Source organism: Schistocerca gregaria, chromosome 6, assembly GCF_023897955.1.
Source record: "Schistocerca gregaria isolate iqSchGreg1 chromosome 6, iqSchGreg1.2, whole genome shotgun sequence".
In the NCBI taxonomy this organism is placed as follows: domain Eukaryota; kingdom Metazoa; phylum Arthropoda; class Insecta; order Orthoptera; family Acrididae; genus Schistocerca; species Schistocerca gregaria.
Window position 1 is genome coordinate 243818229 of NC_064925.1, and position 21673 is coordinate 243839901.

At 37.2% G+C, this 21673-nt stretch overlaps 1 protein-coding gene across 2 annotated transcripts in view; it reads left to right on the plus strand.

Annotated features, from left to right (window-relative positions):
* LOC126278124 (low-density lipoprotein receptor-related protein 1) overlaps nucleotides 1–20123 on the plus strand; it is a 688899-nt gene extending 668776 nt beyond the window's left edge. For both annotated transcript variants that reach the window (XM_049978010.1, XM_049978009.1), the window contains 4 exons: nucleotides 1129–1362; nucleotides 6657–6836; nucleotides 10641–10767; nucleotides 17853–20123. In XM_049978010.1, the coding sequence (XP_049833967.1) occupies nucleotides 1129–1362; nucleotides 6657–6836; nucleotides 10641–10767; nucleotides 17853–18011 (700 nt within the window). In that variant the 3' untranslated portion in view covers nucleotides 18012–20123. The remainder of the gene's footprint in view (nucleotides 1–1128; nucleotides 1363–6656; nucleotides 6837–10640; nucleotides 10768–17852) is intronic.
* The last annotated feature ends 1550 nt before the right edge of the window (nucleotides 20124–21673 follow it).

A 21673-nucleotide genomic window follows, 5' to 3' on the forward strand; every position in this document is an offset into this window, starting at 1 on the left:
GTGTCTTTTTGCCTATTTGTTCCTCTGCTACATTCCCTATTTCATCTCTCAAAGCTACCCATTCATCTTATACTGTATTCCTTTTTCCTTTGCTAGTCAGTCATTGGCTAATGCTCTCTCTGAAACTCTCAACAACCTCTGGTTATTTCACCCTATCAAAGTCTTATCTCCTTAATGTCCTAACTTTTTGCAGTTTCTTTATTTTTAATTTACAGTTCACAAACAATAAATTGTGGTCAGAGTGCAAATCTGCCCCAGGAAAAACCTTACAATTTAAAATCTGATTCCAAAATATCTGTCTTATGATTAAGTAATCATTCTGCAACATTCCAGTGGTTCTAAGTCTCTTCCAGGTATGCAGCCTTCTTTCATGATCCTTAAACAAAGTGTGAGCTATGATTAAATTATGCTCTGTGGAAAATTCTACCAGCCAGCTCCCTCTTTCATTCCTTTCCCCCAATCCATAGTCATCTACAATTTTTCCTTTTCTTCCTATTTCTGCTATTGAATTTCAGCCCCCCACCAGAATTAAATTTTCATCTCCCTTAACTATCTTTTAGACTGATGACCTCAAAAGGTAAGTCCCATAGTGCTCAGAGCCATTTTTGAATTTATTTTATCTCACCATACATTTCTTCATTCTCTTCATCATCTGTGGAGCTAACTGGCATATTAACTTATACTTCTGTTGTAGATGTGGGCTTCATGTCTATTTTGGATGTAGTTATGTTTTCGCTGTGCTGATCTTAGTAGCTTACCTGCATTCCTTTTTTCTTATTCATTGTAAAACCCACTCCTGCATTACCCCTACTGGAATTTGCATTGATAACCCCTGTATGCACCTGACCAGAACTCCTATTCCTCCTGCCATCAAACTTGACTAGATGTGAAACAGGTCAAGGTATATATTAACAAAGAGGAGCAGCTGTTGGAAACAAAATCTGTGCAGTTTGGTTACAATAAACTTTCACTACTCTGATATATACCATTTGTAGTTGCACAAGCTAATGTGCACATATAAAAGAACCCAGACAGAAAGCAGCTGCTGTAAAAAGTTATAGTATCTTTTGTTATAGTAGCAGTCGCCATTTATGATTTCCTGCTGCATAAACCAACACTGTGTTTCAGGTGTCGCGAAGGCTACAGAGGAGCAGACTGTCGTGAAGTTGATCCCTGCAGTGAATTTTGCCATAACGGTGGCACTTGTCAAAAAGAAGATGAAACACATAAGGTAACATGCATCTGTCCACTTGGATGGACAGGTCTACGGTGTGAAATCAAAATAACAACTGCGTGCCGTGGACTTTGCTTAAATGGTGGTACCTGCAATCTTCAGGCAGGCGGCGTTCAGCATGCATGTTTGTGAGTACAAAGAAATATGTTACTTGGCATTACAAATGTATAAATAAATATCAAACAATGGAAAATCCAGGATGGAATGTAAAAATATTTGAAAAGGAAAGTTGCCACTCACCATATAGCAGAGATGCTGAATCGCAGATAGGCACAACAAAAAAGACTGTCACAAATAAAGCTTTCGACCAGTAAGGTCTTCATCAAGAATAGAGAACACACACACACACACACACAGATATATATATATATATATATATATATATATGCTTAAGCAAATGCAACTCACACATCCATGACTGCAGTCTCAGGCAACTGTATCCACTGTGGTGTGTCTGTCGTCTATTTTTGGTGAAGGCCTTACTGGCCGAAAGCTTTATTTGTGACTGTCTTTTTGTTGTGCCTCTCTGTGTCTCAGCATCTCCACTATAGGTGAATTGAAACTTTTCTTTTCATAATATTGTTAAATAAATATCAAATTGCTTTAAGTATTATGTAGGTTATTACTTACCTGTCATCTTTTCATTTGCATATTTTTTGTGTTTCATAAATCCCATTGCAAAGGAAAGTGCTCAGATATGTGGAATGGATATTAGTCAGTCCTGTGAAAGAGCACACTGGTCACTTTGAAGTTCCATGTATGGCATAGTAGCGTATGAAAGAAAATGCATATATTTCCAATCAGATCTTGATCAGATTTCATAGTGGTGCAAAGATTGGCAACTTGCTTCAAACATTCAGAAATGTAAAATTGTGCACTTTACAAAATGAAAAAAGTAGTATCCCATGACCATAACATCAGTGAGTCACTGTTGGAATCAGCCAACCCATACATATACCTGTGTGTAACACTTTGTAGCAATATGAAAAGAAATGATCACATATGTTCAGTTGTGGGTAAAGCCTGTTGTAGACTTCAGTTTATTGGTAGAATGCTGGAGAACTGCAATCAGTCTACAAAGGAGATTGCTTACAAATCACTTGTCTGGCCAGTTCTAGAATGTTGCTCAAGTGTGTGGGACCCGTACCAAATATGATTAAAAGGGGATACTAAATGTATACAGAGAAGGGCAGCATTAATGGCCTCAGGTTTGTCTGATCCAGTGCAGTGTGTCACAGAAAAATTGAAGGAACTGAAGTGGAAGACCCATGAAGATGGACATAAACTATCCTTAGTAAGTCTGTTAACAACATATGGAGTGTAAGGATGATTAAAATAATTAGTGCACGCACAGAAGCATTCAAACAATCATTCTTCCTGCACATGTGAATGGAACAGGAAAAAACCCTAATAAGTGGTATAATGGGATGTATCCTCTGCTATGCACCACACCATGGTTTGCAGAGTATAGATATAGATGTAGATGCTGATGTAGCTAAGTGGTAGCAGAGGTTGGAGATCAGAAAGGAATTATTCATTTGAAATATTTATTGGATCCCGTCAGTACCCATGGTGTACGACATGAATATACAGCTAGAGTGTTACAACAGATGCTCAACATTTGCACCATAAGACACCACATGTATGTGACACCAATGGACCACTGACCGCCGGACGTGCTCGAACATTCTGGAATTTTCTTTTATTGTAGCAGCTGCATAGATGATTCTTGTGAAGGCATCCATTTCAGACTCCACAGGATTGCGATACATTAGAGGCTTCATGGGTCCCTACAGAAAGAACTCAAGGCTCGTTAAGTCTGGTGAGTTTATGATCCACCACGCCCAAACAATCAATGCCTATGAACAGCCAGTCCAAAATAAGCAGGCACCTCATCATGCTGGAACCCTATGCTGTTCAAGAAACACCTGATTGTTCATGGCGGCCAAGTGGGATGGTAAAAGCTATGGTCTGACTAAGCAGTTGCCAACCAAAACGGCCCACACATTAACTGCGAAGCAATGTGCTGTCTGGTGCTGCACACAGTGCAGATTTTCTGGTACCACAAATGCTCATTGTGATGACTGAATATGCCATCCCTAGTGAATGTGGCCGCTTCAGTGAACAACACGTAAACTGGGAAATACTACTGTGGACAGTCATTATCTTAAAGATTAATTTACAGGAGCAATACAGCAGTGGCAAACTTTGGTGCAAAAGTGGAACACATTTTCCACGTGAATTTGAGTAACTTCAATATTCTTGAAATAAAGAGACACATTGGTATGTTAGGCAACATGGTTAGGTCCATTTTGCAATGAAGTGTGCCCTCTCTGTTAACCATCCAATACACGAATGACCAATCCATAGCACCCAATAGCGGGAACTTCCTGTATGGACAGTTGGAAGACCCTGAATATGCATCAGATCTGGAGTTGGTGGATCAAAGGTTAATCTGGCAAGATGGAGCTACACTGATCAAGATGATATTCAGTGTGACTGTGAAGAAAACCAGACTGTTTATCATATGCTTCAGTGCTGTCTGTTCCCAGCCTCCTGCACAGAAGATAAACTTCATCAAGGAACAGAAATATATTGGAGCTGGCAAAGTTTTGGGCAAAGGTAATCATCATAATTGTGTATAATATGTACGCTTCTGATACAGGAATAAATAAAATTCCATGCCCACATCCGATCATTGCACTGCGAGGGCTATCCAGAAAGTAATGAATGTTTTGAAATAAAAAAATAATGGTATGGAAAAACCAAATTTTGTTATATACTTTATAAAGGTACACTCTCAGCTATTTTTATACATAAACGACATTCAGATAGGAGCCATTCAATATCATAACACGGCACAAGTTTTTCAATCTGAAGAAATCTGCCACCTGCGACTGCAACGACTGGTTTATACTGGCATGCAGTTAGGCTTCAGTGTCAAAGTGTTGTTTAGCAAGCCAAGTCCTCATTGCTGAGAAGACATGATAGTTGCACCATGTCAAATCCAGGCTGTATGGTGGACGATCAAACACTTCTCATTCAAAACCCCGTATGAGCTCTCGCGATACGGTTGGCAGTGTATGGACGTGTGTTGTCATGAAAAAACAAAGCTTTTGTGCCAAGTTTTCCTCAATGCTTATTTTGTATCACCCATGTTAATGTTGTCAGTGGCTGACAGTACCCCTCTGAGTTAATTGTTGTACTACATTCCAGGAAATCAACAAGAATCAGTCCCAAAACATGGCAGCCATGATCTTTTTGCTGACATTGTTTGCAAACATTTCCTTGGTTTCTTGGGAGAATTTGTGTGCCTTCATTCTGTCAATTGCCTTTTTGTTTGACAATTGGCATGATTCACACAAGTCTCATTCCCAGTTATGATACAATTGATAACTTCATTAGCATTTTTCTTGTAATCCGTGAGGAAGGTCAGTGCTGCAGCTAGTCTCCATTTTTTGTGGTCTTCCTTTAGGATTTAGGGAACCCACCTAGCACAAAATTTGTGGCAACCAAGTTACCTCAGTTTCATGCATCAAACTATGTGAAATTTGGGGAAAATATTGCAAAAGCTCCATAATCATGAAAGGATGATTTTCATGAATTTTGTCATTGATTTTCATCACCAGTTTGTCAGTCTCAAAGTCAGACCTACCACTGCAGTCATCATGAAAATTAGTATAGCAATGTTTAAAACCAATGCACCATTGTCTCACTTGGCTCTCACTCATTATCCCATCTCTGTACACACACCATACATTTATCATGACAAACATCATGATAAATTTCAATTGATTTGCAGTTTTTGCCAACACACCTCACAAGTGGCAGGATTTTCTGTTGCAGCATAGATTTTAACATGTCACACAAAGCAAAGTAGCAGAGCCACAGACTACACACTACCACCGCTGGATGCGTACTGAGTGGATAACTTTTGGTGTTGAGATGGTGGCCACAGCTCTGTCCTCTGCCATGACAGACCAAAATGTCTGTTACTTTCTGGATAACCCTTATATAAATAGGGAAATAGAGGGTTGCACTGTCTTCCAATGTGACATCAGATGTGTTCAAAGAACTGCACACTACTACATTCCTGGTCTGACAAAATCTTGGGCAGCTTATCACCTCAAATTGTCCACTGAATTACCTGAACTTAATCCCTTAGACAATATGAAGGACTATTTGGAGCAGGTGAAATGTAGCAATCTAAATCCCCGCGATTCGCTGTCTTGACAGGACCTCATCATCAGTGATTGGCCTTAGTCTCTCTTCCTCACCGAATTCAGGTCTTATTAAGCACAGGAGGCTGTATAACACTGTATTGGCATGGTGTTTCCTGGGGCAGGCCAGTTTTCTTCTCCAGTGCATATTAATGGGCAGAAGCACCCGTTGCAGGTTCATTCTGTGAAGAATACTCACAGCAAATTACAACTAGTGCTAATCTATTCTTGTTGGTTGTTTTTGGAGTTCTCTGTAGATTGCTAGTCACCACTTAGATGAGGCATTGAGTGGCAGACAGACACATCAAAAGAAGACTGTTCGATATTATAAAGTGTCAGACACGGTTCCCCTTCAAATGAAGAACACACACACACACACACACACACACACACACACACACATTGCCTGTCTGCCACACAGTGTCTACTGTGTGTGGTGAGTAAGAAACTATCTATTTTTTATTATTGTTATTCCATCTCTGATTTTAAATTGTTGTTAGGTGCAACAAATTATTTTTGCTATTAATGTAGAAGTTCCTGTGACAGTGGGCATGAAGCTGGATGACCTATCACACACAAGCATGCAAGCATTTTTTGCCTCTGCTATGTGACTTCCATGATCTTAGTGTATTGGCGTGTTGCTTGTTGTAAGCTCATCTGTTCAGTTGTAGTACATGTTGTTGAGCTTGGTCAACTTAAACAGCTTCTTTCATCTATACTCTTCTTCCACACTGTCATCTTCTGATCCTGTCCATACTGCTTTAACATTTGTTGGTGTACTATTGTCATTACTTATCCTTTTGCTAGACAGCATTGCCATTAACTTGCTTGTTGAACAGCACAAGTTTTGGTGCATTAATACATCATCATTTCTCTTTTGAGTTGTTGTAGCAGGTTCACTATTCTTACTGCATTTAATAAATCCATATTAATTAACCTGTCTCAATGCAAGCGTCAAGCACGACCTCTACTAGCAACTATCGTAAATCACACATCCTGTGTTAAATACACATTCAAAGAGTAGACACATGGAAATATGCTAGATGGATACCTTACATATTTGTAGTAACTTTAGCACTTCGTTTTCTAGGATTGCATTTTGATAGTGGCAAATTTAGTTCTCTTTTACATTTTAAAACTAAATGTATGCTGCTAATATGTTATTGTACAGCATTTTAATTGTTGTGTTAAAATTTTTGCAGGTGCCCACCAGAATTTGGAGGTGCACGTTGTGAGACACCAGTCAGCTTAGGTACAGCCACACCAGGCAAGGCAGAAGACAATAGGCAGCCTGTTATTATTGTGATTGTGATTGTAGTAGTGACACTGTTGGTATTAATTGCTGCCGCAGCTGCATTTTTTGTTTTCCGTGGACGACGTGGGTAAGTGAAGATTTCTGTGCTGTAGAGCATTTGGCATTTTAAGAGATTTTGTCCAAAAGATATTATAATGTATGTTAGTAATACATTATTTTTTAGAAAAATTACTAATTTAGATTTCTGTTTAACTTTAATGTTCAAGAGATGCTGCAATTACTACTCTTTCATGCAGCGAACCTTATTATTTATTTTGTAAATAAAATAGAAAGAAACTTCCACATGGGAAAAATATATTAAAAACAAAGATTCCAAGACTTACCAAGTGGGAAAGCGCCGGTAGACAGGCACAATAAAATAACACACAAACACACACACACACACACACACACACACACACACACACACAAAATTTCTAGCTTTCGCAACCAACGGTTGCTTCTTCGGAAAGAGGGAAGGAAAGGGAAAGACGAAAGGATGTGGGTTTTAAGGGAGAGGGTAAGGAGTCATTCCAATCCCGGGAGCGGAAAGACTTACCTTAGGGGGAAAAAAGGATAGGTATATACACGCGCGCGCGCGCGCGCGCGCACACACACACACACACACACACACACACACACACACACACACACACATCCATCCGTTTTTATTTTGTAAATAAAATAGAAAGAAACTTCCACGTGGGAAAAATATATTAAAAACAAAGATTCCAAGACTTACCAATTTATTTTAATTGCTGTACACTTTTGGGCTTCAAATTTCCTGTCATACCATATTGTACCTTGGCATAAACAAATGTGTTGTATTTGGAAATGAAACTATTGTGTTCAAAACTTTGCAGCCCATCATTTGCATGAAACAAAGGAAAATATTATACATTTTAATGCTGCATTTCCGATACATTTTGTACAAAATCTTATTTGTAACATCAAAGCTAGCTGAGTAGTCTGTTTTAGCTGTTGATAATTTATAAATTTGCACCATTTACTTTGTTCACAGTCTCTATAACATTTAAGGTAGGATTATGTGTCTTGTTGTGACAGCTGTACAAGCTTCTTGTCCTAGAGAATATAGGACTTTAGTGTTGAATTAAAATGTTCACCCAAAAATGAAGCAGAAATTAATTTCTAATTTTAGATGAACTGTATTGTTGTAAAACAGTGAAATATCAGGTGTTTGCAAAGAATAGTATCTAGAAATCCCAGTTATCTTAAACAGTGAATTCTTTAATATACAAGTGCAGTTCAGCTGTTAAAACATCATACCTTTAATTAAATTATTCCACTGCTGCTTAATTTACAAACAAATGAAACATCAAGTTGCATGCTCTGCCTTATCATAAATGAAGATGTCACAGTGGCATATATATATTCTACTCATATCTAGGAGGTTCAAGGTTCAAATCAGTCTCCTTTGTTTTAGGTTTCAAATTATTTTTTCAATTTTCATCTGAACTTTTGCTTGACCTGTGATGGTCCCATTATCAGTATGGCATTAGACTTTACCAAAATGAGATAAACTGAAATAAATTTCTACAGAAGTTGATAAATGATCAAGGAGAAGAAATAACCTTATGTAAAAATTAAAAGCCAAATTTAATAAAAATATATAAAAATTAAAAGACAGTAAAAAGTGTCAAACCATCTCCCTCAGTCATTCATAACTGAAGGGGAGTTTGCTGTAATGATGCCAGAGGGTATTAATGGTTAATTTCTGAGGCAATCCAGTCAGCCACAGCGCAAGGCCTCAGCCGAAATAGATGCCAATAGATATATATGGAGAGAGGCTTTAGAGCCTGTAAAAATTTGAAATGTAGGAACTATTTACATACATTTTTTCTGCCTTTCTAAGAAGAACTTGTTTTGTAAAACAGTAAAATTTTGATATCCAGTTCAACAGTACATAATTGAAGCTATTTATTACCAACAAAAATATCGAGATCACCATTCACTTCAAAGATATCACTAAAAACAAGTGTAAATTAGGTAGAGTAAATAATATGCTTCTAAAATCCAATGAAAAATAAAATATTATGTGTCCACTGTGAAGAAGCAACAGTGTCGTTGGTTGGAAAGGAGTGTTCTAAGGATCACAAAAGGATCCCGCATTTATTTTCAAGTCATTTTAAGCCAAAAAAGAGTTAGAAAAAACGCTTTTATAAATAAACCCTCTGATGATTTTGTTAGTACTGTAGAATATCCAACATTGGTTTAATTGCTTATGTGATATTTTACTTACATCAATTGTAACAATGTCAATCTATTGCTTAATGGTGGTGGTTTGTATCCCAGTGGCTACACAATCTGTTGATGGAGAAAGAACAAAGCTTCAGCTGAAGTAAAGTCCAGATTACTTTCTTGCAACAAACTTCTCTTGTTGATAGAAAGGTTGAAGCTTGATCACCAATAATCAGAGAAAGAACTGCTGAATATATATTTCATAAATATTTTTTGACGATTGGGAACAGATTTCATTCACAAAAATATGTAGGCAAGACACTTGCTGAAATATGGTTTCCTATATCAGAATCACAATTGTGGTTGCTTATACTACTCAATTGGAAACCAAAGGGGCCTTTGCCTTCAAAAGTTTGTTTATATTAATGGGAACTTAAAAGGAACTTAATTTTGTTATAACCAATGAAAGTGATGTCATTGCTTTGATAATGCTACCAGCAAGAAATGTAAGGAGCCAAAAGAACGTAATAGTAAAAAGAATGAAGGTTAATATTCAACATGTTGTTAATGATGAGATCATCAGAAATTGAAAAGGGCGTACAGCAGCAGAATTTGATAACAGAAATATTCAACAATTGTGAACTGCCCAATTCATGTAAATAGTGTACTGTTACATAGCTACCATTGTTAAAAGACACAATAAATATAATTTAATATTGGCAAATAAAATTATTGTGTAAAAAAACTGTAACGTATGAAACAGTAGGCCTAAGCTTCTTGCGAACATAATCAATGATTTATGAACAGAACAGGATGTATTGCAGACTGTGAATGACTGATATTAATGATAATTACAATCTGAAGCACATGAAAATCTTTTTAATTGGAACCATACTGTGTCATTAATACACATGACTACATTACTGCAAAAACCAACGGCGTTGCCACAGTGGTAACATCGGTTCCCATCAGATCACCAAAGTTAAGCATTGTTGGGCTGGGCTAGCACTTGGATGGGTGACTATTCCGTCTGCCGAGCACTGTTGGGAAGTTGGGTGCAGTCAGCCCTTGTGAGGTAAACTGAGAAGCTACTTGATTGAGAAGAAGCGGTTCCAGTCTTGTAAACTGATATACGGCCGGAAGAGCGGTATGCTGGCCACATGCCCCTCCATAACCGCATTCAGTGACACCTGTGGATGTATCAAAAGAAAACTGTACCATTACGCATTCCCGTGCTATAATTCTGTAAATAATATAGATTGGTAGTCAGTGGTAGGCAATATATATTTCTTGTAATTGTGTTTTGATTTATGAGGGTTTTGTCACCTGTGTTACTGCTGTTAGGTTGGTATTTCCCACTGCATACGCTTTAATTTACTCACTAGTTAACTTATCTCCTGTTATTGTCTTCTTTTACATTGTTTGTGTTAGGTTCCCAGTTGCTGACAAATGGCAGTGTTTTTACTGCTTGTGAGGCCATGATTTATAACTCTTAGTAATAATTAGATACTTCTCCTCTCCATGGATATGGCAAAATAGAATGAACAGACTGCTCACTGATGTGCTGTGATAAATGATAAATATTTATTGTCTAATTTTAGCAACATTGAAATTAACATATTCCTTTAAGTAATCTCGTCTGTAACAAATAATGAAGCGTACAAATAATGATTATGATTTCTGTTATTCGTAGTGGAAAGCCATTCATGCACACTAGGATGCAGGAGAATGTGGAAATAAGTAATCCTATGTACTTGCGTGAAGATGCTGAAGATGAAGGAGATGTTCTGGATAGGAGTTTTACACTTGATGCAGATAAGGTAAGCAGTTTTACCCTTATAAATTATTTAAAAGAAAAAGAAGTATATCACAGTAATTACAAGGAAAAACTGCTACACACCTTCAATGTGAAGTGCTGTGTGTGTGACAGTCACATAATAAAGCTAATGATACTGCTTGCTAACTTCAAATTCAGACTATAGTTTTCAAGATACAGGATATGAAAGTTTTATTCTGTCATTCACGTAATCTGTGTATTATTGTGATCAATTCATTATGCTTCTCTTACTTGATATCCTATGGATGATTGTATGCAACTCAGGTGTAGGAACTATACCAAGTATCCACCTTCCTCTACCTTCTACCTGTATTAGGTAATTTATACTGGACAACAATTGGAGTCATCTGTGAAAGCAGCCATATCACCTATGAACTCTGCTGTTGTTATAATGCAGTATTCTGTGTAACTCAGTCACCAAATAGGCCCCAATAGTAGAATCAAAATTGCAAACTCTGCTGACCAGCAACCATAGCCAACTAAGTTGGGAACATACTGCTCAACACAGCACAATTTAAAAATACATTGTGACTCTTTCCGCAAGGACATCCCCCACACCAACCCACAATAAATAAATAAACAGTTCCTATTAACTGAATAGGTCAATAGATACTTTTCCTCCAAGTACAAAGAATGTTCCAAAAGTAAGTTTTGTCATCTTTTTCACATGGAAGCTTTATCGCCAAAAACAAATACACAATGGCATCATGCACTATACACCTTGCACTATTTTTTAATACATTCACCAGTGACATAAAGACATTTGTAACAGCATGCAATCAGTTTGAAGAAACCACTCTGATAAAACTTTAGTGCTCTACAATGCAAAGAATTGTCACACAGCTTGCTCCATCTCTGCATTGGTGTGGAAGTGACATCCCAATTGCACAGCTTTCAATGCAGGGAACAAGTGAAAGTCCAATGGGCCATGATCGGGGCTGTAGGCCAGGTGACCCAAACTCTCCCATCCAAAGTGATAAATCTGATCTTGTGTGAGCCTTGCAGTGTGTGGTTTTGTGTTGCTGTCGTCTCTTTTCTCAAATGGTGGACCTAAGATTGGTGTGATTGTCATAATAGGGTGCCTTATTGATGGTCTCTTGCTGGAGGAAATCAAGGAAAATCACACCTTCCACATTCTTGAACATTGTGAACAGAACATTTCCTGCAAAGGCTGACACTTAGAATTTTTCCCTCACTGATGAACTGGGATACTTCCACATTATTGAGGTGGCCTTGGATTCTGGGAATAGTGGTGCACCCATATCTCATCACTTGTAATGATTCTGAAAAGGAACTCATTTTCCTCTCACACATACTGCATCAGGTGTTTGATGCTGATTCTAATTCTTGCACTCTTGTAATCCAGGGTCAGCTTTCTCAGGACTCACATTACCATGGAGCATGCAATGGGCCTGAGCATGGCCAATATGCAGTGTGGATATCACATCTGACACTATTACGTGCTGGTTCTCTAAAGCAGTGTCCTGTATTGTAGCAGTGTTGCTTTCATTTATGGATGTGGAGGGACATCAACTTCAGTCTTCATCCTCAACAGCTTCCTTCCTTCTCTGAATGTGCAACAACAGTGACCAACCATTTGGCAAGACATGACCTCTTCACCATGCACAGTTTGTAGTCATTTATGGATGATGGTCACAGTAGTTCCACTCAAGCCCATTCATACTGAATAACAGCACGCACTACCATTGGTTATCACATTGTTAGTACATGATATTCTTCAGGCTTTCCTGGTGATCTGTTGACATTTTGAAGAAACACGACTTCTACTGGATGTTCACATTGCTCTCGCATGATATTTCGATGGAACAGCTCGCTGTCTTCTTCAGTTGCTACCCATGAATGGTCCTTGGACGGATCGAGTCCTGTATTTATGCCGAGCACTTTACAGGCATAATTATGGGACTCGAGCTGCCTAAGTACCACTCACATGTAGCACCTGAAAAAGACAGTGAGTTATGCTGTCAAAATATCGTGTGAGAATGACGCGAACATCCAGCAGAAGTCCTGTTTTTTTCAAAATGTCATTGTTAGCACATGTCCGTCTGCCACTGTGACATGTACTTGAATAGCCTTGGGCATGCCAATCTCCTGCTACTCTTCTTCAGCACTCTGCACATGTGCCAGTCCTCCTTCACTGGCACCTCTTGTCTTGTTGAACCAGCAATGGATGTGGATTGATATGGCATTTGTTCATGACACTTGGTTTACCACCTTCTCCTACAGAAACAATCACAAAACCAACTTTTGAAATGTCCATCAAAAAAATGTCCCTCTTACATTTTATGGCCCTCTGAAGCCATTGGTTTGAAAATCTGTTAGTCCCAAATTTATACAATCTTTCCAATCTCCCCTCTCCATTTTTCCTCCTCTCTTCCATTTTTCTTTTTTACCCTGTCCATCCGTTCCATACCTTGGCTTCAAACATTCTTAGCCTGCCTTTCTTCATCACTGTAACCATACCATAATTAGGCACTTTTTTATGTTTTGGTTCATTGTTACACTAATGTCTCATTTGCCGAAATTTTCAAATTCGTTCTAATGAATTCTCAGGAGTTCGCATTGACAAATATGTGGTCTTCCATTTTTAAGTGTGTCCATGCTATTGTAATCTATATTAGTCGGTTTTATAATTTGAAGAAGGAGCATTGACCAAACTGTAGGTGGGACGTAAATAAACATGAAACTTCTTGGCACATTAAAACTGTGTGCCGGACCGAGACTCGAACTCGGGACCTTTGTCTTTCGCGGGCAAGTGCTCTACCAACTGAGCTACACAAGCACGACTCACGCCCCGTCCTCACAGCTTTATTTCTGCCAGTACCTCACCTCCTACCTTCCAAACTTTACAGAAACTCTCCTGCTAACCCTGCAGAACTAGCACTCCTGGTAGCTCAGTTGGTAGAACACTTGCCTGCGAAAGGCAAAGGTCCCGAGTTTGAGTCTCGGTTCAGCACACAGTTTTAATCTGCCAGGAAGTTTCATATCAGTGCACACTTCGCTGCAGAGTGAAAATCTCATTCTGTAAATAAACATGATTCACATACATATGTGGTTAGCACCTACTGCCTCTGTAGCTTCAAAATCAAGAATTGATGTACTTAATACACTACTTTTAAGCTATATCCTTGTTATTTATCTATTATTTGTTGTTGTATAGGCCTTATCAATATTCAACATGAATTTTCAGAAGCCATTTTGCTGCTTTTCAAACTTGATGTTAACTATTACCTGTACTCTTCATATCCTAGGATTTGTCCTGTCATATGTGGTCTGCTGTTTTCATTATTTGGCAAATTTATTTTATTTTATGTTGTGGCTGGTAGCTCTCCCTGTCGTTACAACTGTCAGTTTACCTAAGCGATGGAAACAGTGTTCTCTCTTTCCCTCTCTCTATTATCGTATTTTAATTGTTTATATATCTTATTTTCTGAGGTGAGGATTGGAGGCCTCTTTGAATGTGGAAAACTGCCTAGAAACCACTCTCAGGCTGGTTGGTGTACCGGGCCAACATTCATTAATCTACCACAACACTTTGATCTGGATCTGGTTCACGTCCCAGCCTTGCAAGCTATGATGCTGCTATATGAGAGATCAATAATTATCTGTCCTTATTTTAACATTTAATAATTAGAATCAGAAGATGTATATGCTTATTAATAGCACAATTTCTCATTCATAGTTTCGTGAGTGACAGCATGGTACAAACAGTCGAGACAGCATGGTACAAACAGTCGAAAATTCCTGTCTACCATAATTCTGCATCACTGAAACAAAGAAAAGTCTTTTAAATCAGAGCTTCATATTCTAGGATTTGGTGTGATCTACACTTATTCTTCTTTGTCTTATCTGAAGTATTATTCAGTTCCTTTAAAGGTATTTTATTTATAGTGTTTTTTCCTGCCTTTCCTTCAACCTTTTTGTGTTCCACCATTGCTTTCCACCACATATTTTACAACATTGCTCCCACGTCAGTTGTAGCAGTTTCCCCCTTTCCTTAGTCCAAAATGACTGAATTTCCTTTGTCGATCTCCTCCTCTCACCTCTCTCTGTCCATTTCCCACTCCCCACTCTCTCTCTCTTATCATGTCCTTCCCCCTCTCTGTTTGTCTCCTCCTCCCACCCTTCTCTCTCCATGTTACCACCCCACCACATGAAGAAGATGGTAGTTCTTACCCCCAAAATATTTCTTTACAGATCTTAACTAATATGTGTACCAAATGTGGTTGAAACTGTTACAGGGGTTCAGTATGAGCTTTTTATTCATGCCCTTGACAGTATAGACAATGTCAAACATATTTCAGATATATTTTACATATTTCACACATATTTGTACACAAATTTCACTTGTATCTCTATTGAATTTTGCCCTGTGCTTTGATTTTCACGTAGCTCAATGTTTATGATGTCATATCAACTAAACTGTGTGTTGTACACTGACATATTTTTGTAGATAGATTCAGACATGTATGTGGATACTGTCTGCAAAGTGTGTGGCAAATAAAGTTAGTAGTAAAGACATAATAAGTAAAAGTGTCATGCTTCATGCAGCAGTTTTACTGCATGAACAGGAGAAAGGAGTGTGTGATAACCTTTTTTTCTTTCATTTTTTTTGGGGTGGGGGAGGGGGGGGGGGGTTGTCAGCAAGAAAAATTTTAGTAAAGGTGTGAAATTATGTATAAATTTTGTTGGAAGTTAATATGTGCTCTCATTCTGAAATATTGGATGGATGGATGAAGTGTGTTGTGGGCTACACTGCTTTTTCATCACCACCCATTTGATAGGAAGTGGTGGTTACCCCATAGCAATTCTTTCAGGACAATAAGTGATATGTGTACCAAATTTGGTTGAAAATCGGTCCAGTGATTTAGGAGGAGATGTGTAAAACACAGACTTATGTATGTACATTTTTATAATATGTATGGATTCTTGGACCCTTTTGCAGCTCTTTCTAAATTAAACTAAATTGAGGCCTCGGAAGGCCCAAAGGAGCCAATTGAGCATTGTGACATCTGCATTGCATGGAGTCACGAGATGCAAATATAGAGGGCCATGTAGTCAGCACACCTCTCTCTTGGCCATTGCCAGTTTGTGTGACACGTGCTTTTGTTTCAGTATGATTAATACTGTGAAATCCCACCTTTCCACTTTTCAAGGGGCTTTAAAAAAATGGTGTGAAATGCGGGAAAATGTAAAATGTGGGAAATAATGTTTTAAGCTATAGAAGTTATGTATAGGATACCCCCTTGCATTTTTGCACTTAATGTGTGATATACATACATAACATGCATCAAAAGACTTGTCAGGGACTTATTTATTACCTAATAAAGGTTTATTATCTAATAAAAACTGCTGATGTAACTAGAATTGACAATTGTCTGGAAAGTAGGAACGTTTTACTCAATTTCATACGTTATAATCAATGTTTTTTAAAGGCTGTAGCTGTCTTTTGTCATTTAAATAATGAAATACTGCACTAGTTATGTAGTTTTTCATGCTTTGCGTGGCACATTTCGAGAGTTTTTTCTTATTATCAAGTGCAAATATTGTAGACAAGTATTTTGCATTGCATTTGCATGTGTTGTTCTGCGTCTCTCCTGTAGTCTTCTTTTTGAGGTTATCAGGTACTGTGCCTCCTCAGTTATGTAGAAAACCACACACACACAAATTATCGCCCACCTTGTCTATGTAAAATCACAAAAAAATCATACATAAATACTGCACTTGACAACAAATTCTTGAAACACGTTTTGGTCAGCATGAAAACATTACTTAACCAGCACTGTGTTTATATTATAAAGTACAAACATTTGAGCAATGCAAAAGTGAATGACGGTGTCAGCTAGCACTGCGAGTGGCCAAAAGCTGAAACACACTAAATATGATTCGGTAAAGGTGTCGTGGTGATCACAACCACTACAAAAATGTGTTTGCATAGTAGAGACAGTTTGGAAATGGTTGTGATTGGTCATTATAGCTTTATTCAAACGAATCTAGTTACTTCCATCATCCATGATGCCAAATATAGTTTGGGCAGTGGCTGGAGATACGGCACGAATTGTTCCAACTGTTACATGTTTACCGTTTGATATCCGCTGAGTATAGCACTCTGGTGTAAAGAAGCTTAACCATGTAATCTTTATAAACACTATTGGATGTCTAACATCATGCCAGCAACATTTTTTCTCCACAAACACTTTCTCATTGTGGGAAAATTATAAATATGCTGATGCAAAATTGGGTGAAAATTAATTTGTGGGCATAGGAAATTTGGCAGGAACGATAAAAAATGTCATAAGCAGCAGGAAAACAATTCTGGGAACATAAAAGCTGGGTTATATTGTAGATTCAACAGATTTCTTGCCATGTCAGTTTTGTTAAAAACCTTTGGCTCTGCTGCATTTTTATTGAAACAACATCTCATTTATAATTATTCATTTACATTTAATATAAACTGTCCAATGCTGTATATATAAAAATAAGCTGTTTATTTCCTTAGCAGACTTCATTATAATTTTCCATTCTTTATTTGTAAACCTTTCTTTTGTAGTCCTTTTGCTCTTTATAGCTGTAGGTATTAAAAGCTTGATACTGCTATCAGATGATAAAAGTAATGTGTTCTTCATTTTTTTTCACTATAGCTGATAAAATAAACTTACATCTCTCTTAATATAGTTTATGAGAGAGTGACCCTCTACTCTTATTTCCTACTCCACCCCAACTCTTTTCCTCCTTTCTACCCAGAGAGCAGATTTGTGGCTGAAAAAGCTAGAAGTGTTTGATTTTTCCACATATGTTTCTATGAGCCATACTGAGAGTTGCATCTTGTGAAATTGACCCCTAATCAAGCCACCACCATCACCTCCCCCCCCCCCTCTCTCTCTCATTTAATTATTATCTAGTGTAAATTTGCAAAAACCATTCATCTGATGTATATTTTCTTTATTTCAAATTTTGTCTCTCATTTTTATTTTTATTTTTTATTTTTTTTTTTTTTTTTTTTTTTTTTTTTTTTTTTTTTTTTTTTTTTTTTTTTTTTTTTTTTTACAGACTGGCAATTTTGCAAATCCGGTATATGACTCAATGTACAGCAGCACTGGTATAGAACCAGGCACTGCTGCAAGTGAAGAGAAAACAGGGTTACTCCATAATGATGAATACAACAAGGATTCTCATTTGTTAGCAGCTGAAAGCAGAGAAAAGCTATAAGCTGTGGACATTTTTAACTGAAATTCACTTTCCAAAGCCAAAAGCATATGTCCTAAAATAATACTTTGTCTTAACTGGCACAGTGGACAAATGTTGAATATTAGCTTTAACTACTTTTGGTATACCGAATACATCTCAGCACTCTTGCCACCAGTCATGATGCTCTCATTTTCATGCAGTAGTTATAAGAAGCACCATGTGTGTTGTATGTATGGCATCAACATGTTCTCTTCCAATTTCTGATAGTAGCTCAGAAAGAGGAGATAAAATTATTTCTATTTGTTTCCTTTTGATCAGCCTTGACTGTCCTTATTATCAGTAATTCTTGTCCCTTAGGAGGGGATAAGTCACTGTTGAAACTGAAAGACAAGAAGTGAAAATATGTGTACCAACTCACTGTTCCATTGAAATTATAAGGTAATATTCTGTGTTTTGAATTTATTTAGAGTGTTCCATGGAGAACAGCATTCAGCAAGTCAGTTCAAAAAATACTGATAAATAACTTTAAAGTACATTGTTGAAATTATCTTCATTTCACATAACAATGGAAGCTGCTGTTTACATTGTGCAAAACTCTATCCATTATATGTTCACTAGGCAACATCATTTCTGTGCCATATCAACAACATATCAGTGACATATATTGTCATTCTGCTTTACTGAACACCCAATTTTGTTACAAATAAAGCTTTAATCACACTTATAAATAAGTATTATGTATATGAGAATACATTTTGCATGTTGTTTTTAGCAGTATTGAATGCATAATCAGGGGATTTTACTTGAGTCAAGTGAGATGTTCTCTAATTAAGAGCAAGTGAAAAATGGTTGCACATATAGGGCCAAGTATGGGGTTTCAAGATGTATTAATAGCTTTTACATATCGCATAAACCAAACTGACTATCTGACTATGCATTATTATGAAAAGACTGGGCAAAAATCAGCATTTGATGAGCATCTCAGTGAGTGAGTGTCAGGAAGAATGTGTGTGTGTGTGTGTGTGTGTGTGTGTGTGTGTGTGTGTGTGTGTGTGTGTGTGTGTGTGTGTGTGAGAGAGAGAGAGAGAGAGAGAGAGAGAGAGAGAGAGAGAGAGGTGATTCACTACCAATGATTCACTGATCTATATGTATTTTTTGATCAGAAGTTAATGTTCTGTGTGTGTGTTGTGTGTGTAGTGATGTAAGGTTAAGAATTGAAACACGTTGTATATATTTTGAGTTCTTATAACAGACTTACATTGTATATAAATTTCCATTCATCTTGCTGATTACATTGAAATACCAAAACTACATCTGAACAATTTTATATGCAGATACTGCTTTTTATTTTTGTAATAAAGAAATGTCATGTGACTCACGGCCCTGTGCAGACCCACTGGCTTGTTACTAATTCAGTGGGTTTCAAGGCAAGTGACACTGCTGCTTTATTATGAGCCTGAACCAAATGCATAGACCCTCTCCTAAAGTATTCATTTTCAGAAGAATCTGATGGGATCTCTAAGAATTGAAACGGAGGTCTTGATTTTAGTAGGCAGTGACACTAGCTACTGCACCACTGAAGCAGGCAATCTTTTTGTATGTGTATGAAACAACTCTTCCTGTTTGTATTAAAATGTAAATGAGTTTGTACATGTCAGTGTCAAAAGAAGAGTTGATTTCACAGACCTGTCAATACAATATCTGCTATAACAAAATATGAATTTATATGATATAAGTAATTCTGTGTGAATGAGGAGTGTGTTTTGAAATGTTTAATACAATAGTTACCTCACTAAAGAGCTACAAAGGACAAAACACCAAGAGAAACATAAATCCATATCTTTTGGAAGATGTTGACATTGTAGTGTCTTCAATGTTGAAGACCATAACCAAGGTGAATCCTTTGCCATATTTTATTATAGGCATAATTTTCCCAAACAACATACAATTTTTAAACTTTACACATTCTTACAAAATGATGCTGTACATTTTGTTGTTGCTCATCCTACCAATGTTTTGACTTTTATGTTTAGTAGAGTGGTGTACTATTTATGTGCTGTGAATTATTTTGTATTCATATAAATTGTTTTGTAATATGTAAAATATTTTTGTATATAAATGTTACTATCATTATACAGAAGGTGTATGTTTTTAAGATACTTTTTTCCATTAACTGTAAATTAAACAAAGATTACAGTTACCTGAACAAGCAAATTCTGAAACAATTGCAGTAGCAAAAGAAAATCACAAAAACAGTGTTTGCCCTAAAATCATATTCTGAACAGATCAACAAGATCCAAAGGAAAAAAGTTTAGGATTTAACATCTCATCAGTGATGAAGTCATTATAAGCGCTGCACAATCTTGGCTAGGACAAGGATGGAGAACAAATTCGTACACGTCCTTCTCAAAGGTCCATCTCAGAATTTACAATAGTAAGGCTAAGGGAATCATAGAAAATGTAATTATAATTCTAGCACTTTAACCACTGTGCCAATTCCTTTAATAATGCAAATAAGTATCATTGTTATATAAGTAAATAGCAGAATTGTGAAAATAATAGCTGTTGGAAATAATAGTATTATGCGATGATAGCTGGCTCTGTGATGAAAAAAAAGAAAAGGAAGACTGTCAGGGAGCGATACCTGACTCTAGTTTTTATTTTTGCTTTTGGTGAGACAAAAGCCTTTGAATTGAGGTGAAGAAGATAATGAATAACAAAAGGAAGAATACCATATCAGCTTTATCTAATTTTAGTATTCAAGACTCAGTGGAACAACTTCAATTTCGTTGGACCTTCTCTTTGTGTTAGAATTCTTATATTGTCGTGAAGCTATGCTCACTTTTCCACTACTTTTCCATTGTACTCTAAAGTACTGATCTAGAGAAGGTGAGTCATGCATCAGTAGAATGAAGGTGACTGGGTTATTAACACTACAGCAAATCCATTGTGAATCTCTCTCAGTCCAAAGAGACTGGATGATTGTTTTGCTTGTCTTCCTCCTCTCCTCCCCCTCCTCTTCTCAGAGCAACACTTACACACAGTGTCCTCAATTATTTGTTGAATACATTCCACTGTCTGTCTTTCCCTACAGGTATTCCCCGATGTCTTAATACATCCTATCATTCTGTGCATTCTTCTGCTTAATGCTTTTCACGTTTCTTTCCATGCCAATCCTAATTTCTTACCTTATTGCTCCAATTAATTCTCAGCCTGCTTGTGTAACATTAAATGTCAACTACTTCAATTCTCTTCTTTTTCAGTTTTTCCCCTGTCTGAATTTACTGCCATACAATGCTGTGTTCCAGATTACATTGTCAGGAATTAAGGCTAGGTCTGACAAAATCAAACTATGGAAACTTCAGTTAGAACTATCAACAATATAGGGAAAATAGATTGGTACTTATTGTAAAGAAGACATGTTAAGTTGCAGACAAGCACGATTAAAATACAGTTACATAAAGCCTTTTTCCACAGCCCTCATCAGCAAAAGAGAAACACATGTCATTCATACATGCAAACAACACACCTCATGCTCACATGACTGCCAATTTGAGCATCTTGGGCCAGAATGGAACTATCACATGGGATGCAAGTAGCAGTCTGGAGGGGGTGGAGAGCAGGAAGGGATAGTAGTGTTTGGGTGAGGAGCGAGACACACTGTCTGATAGAGTGAACAGGGA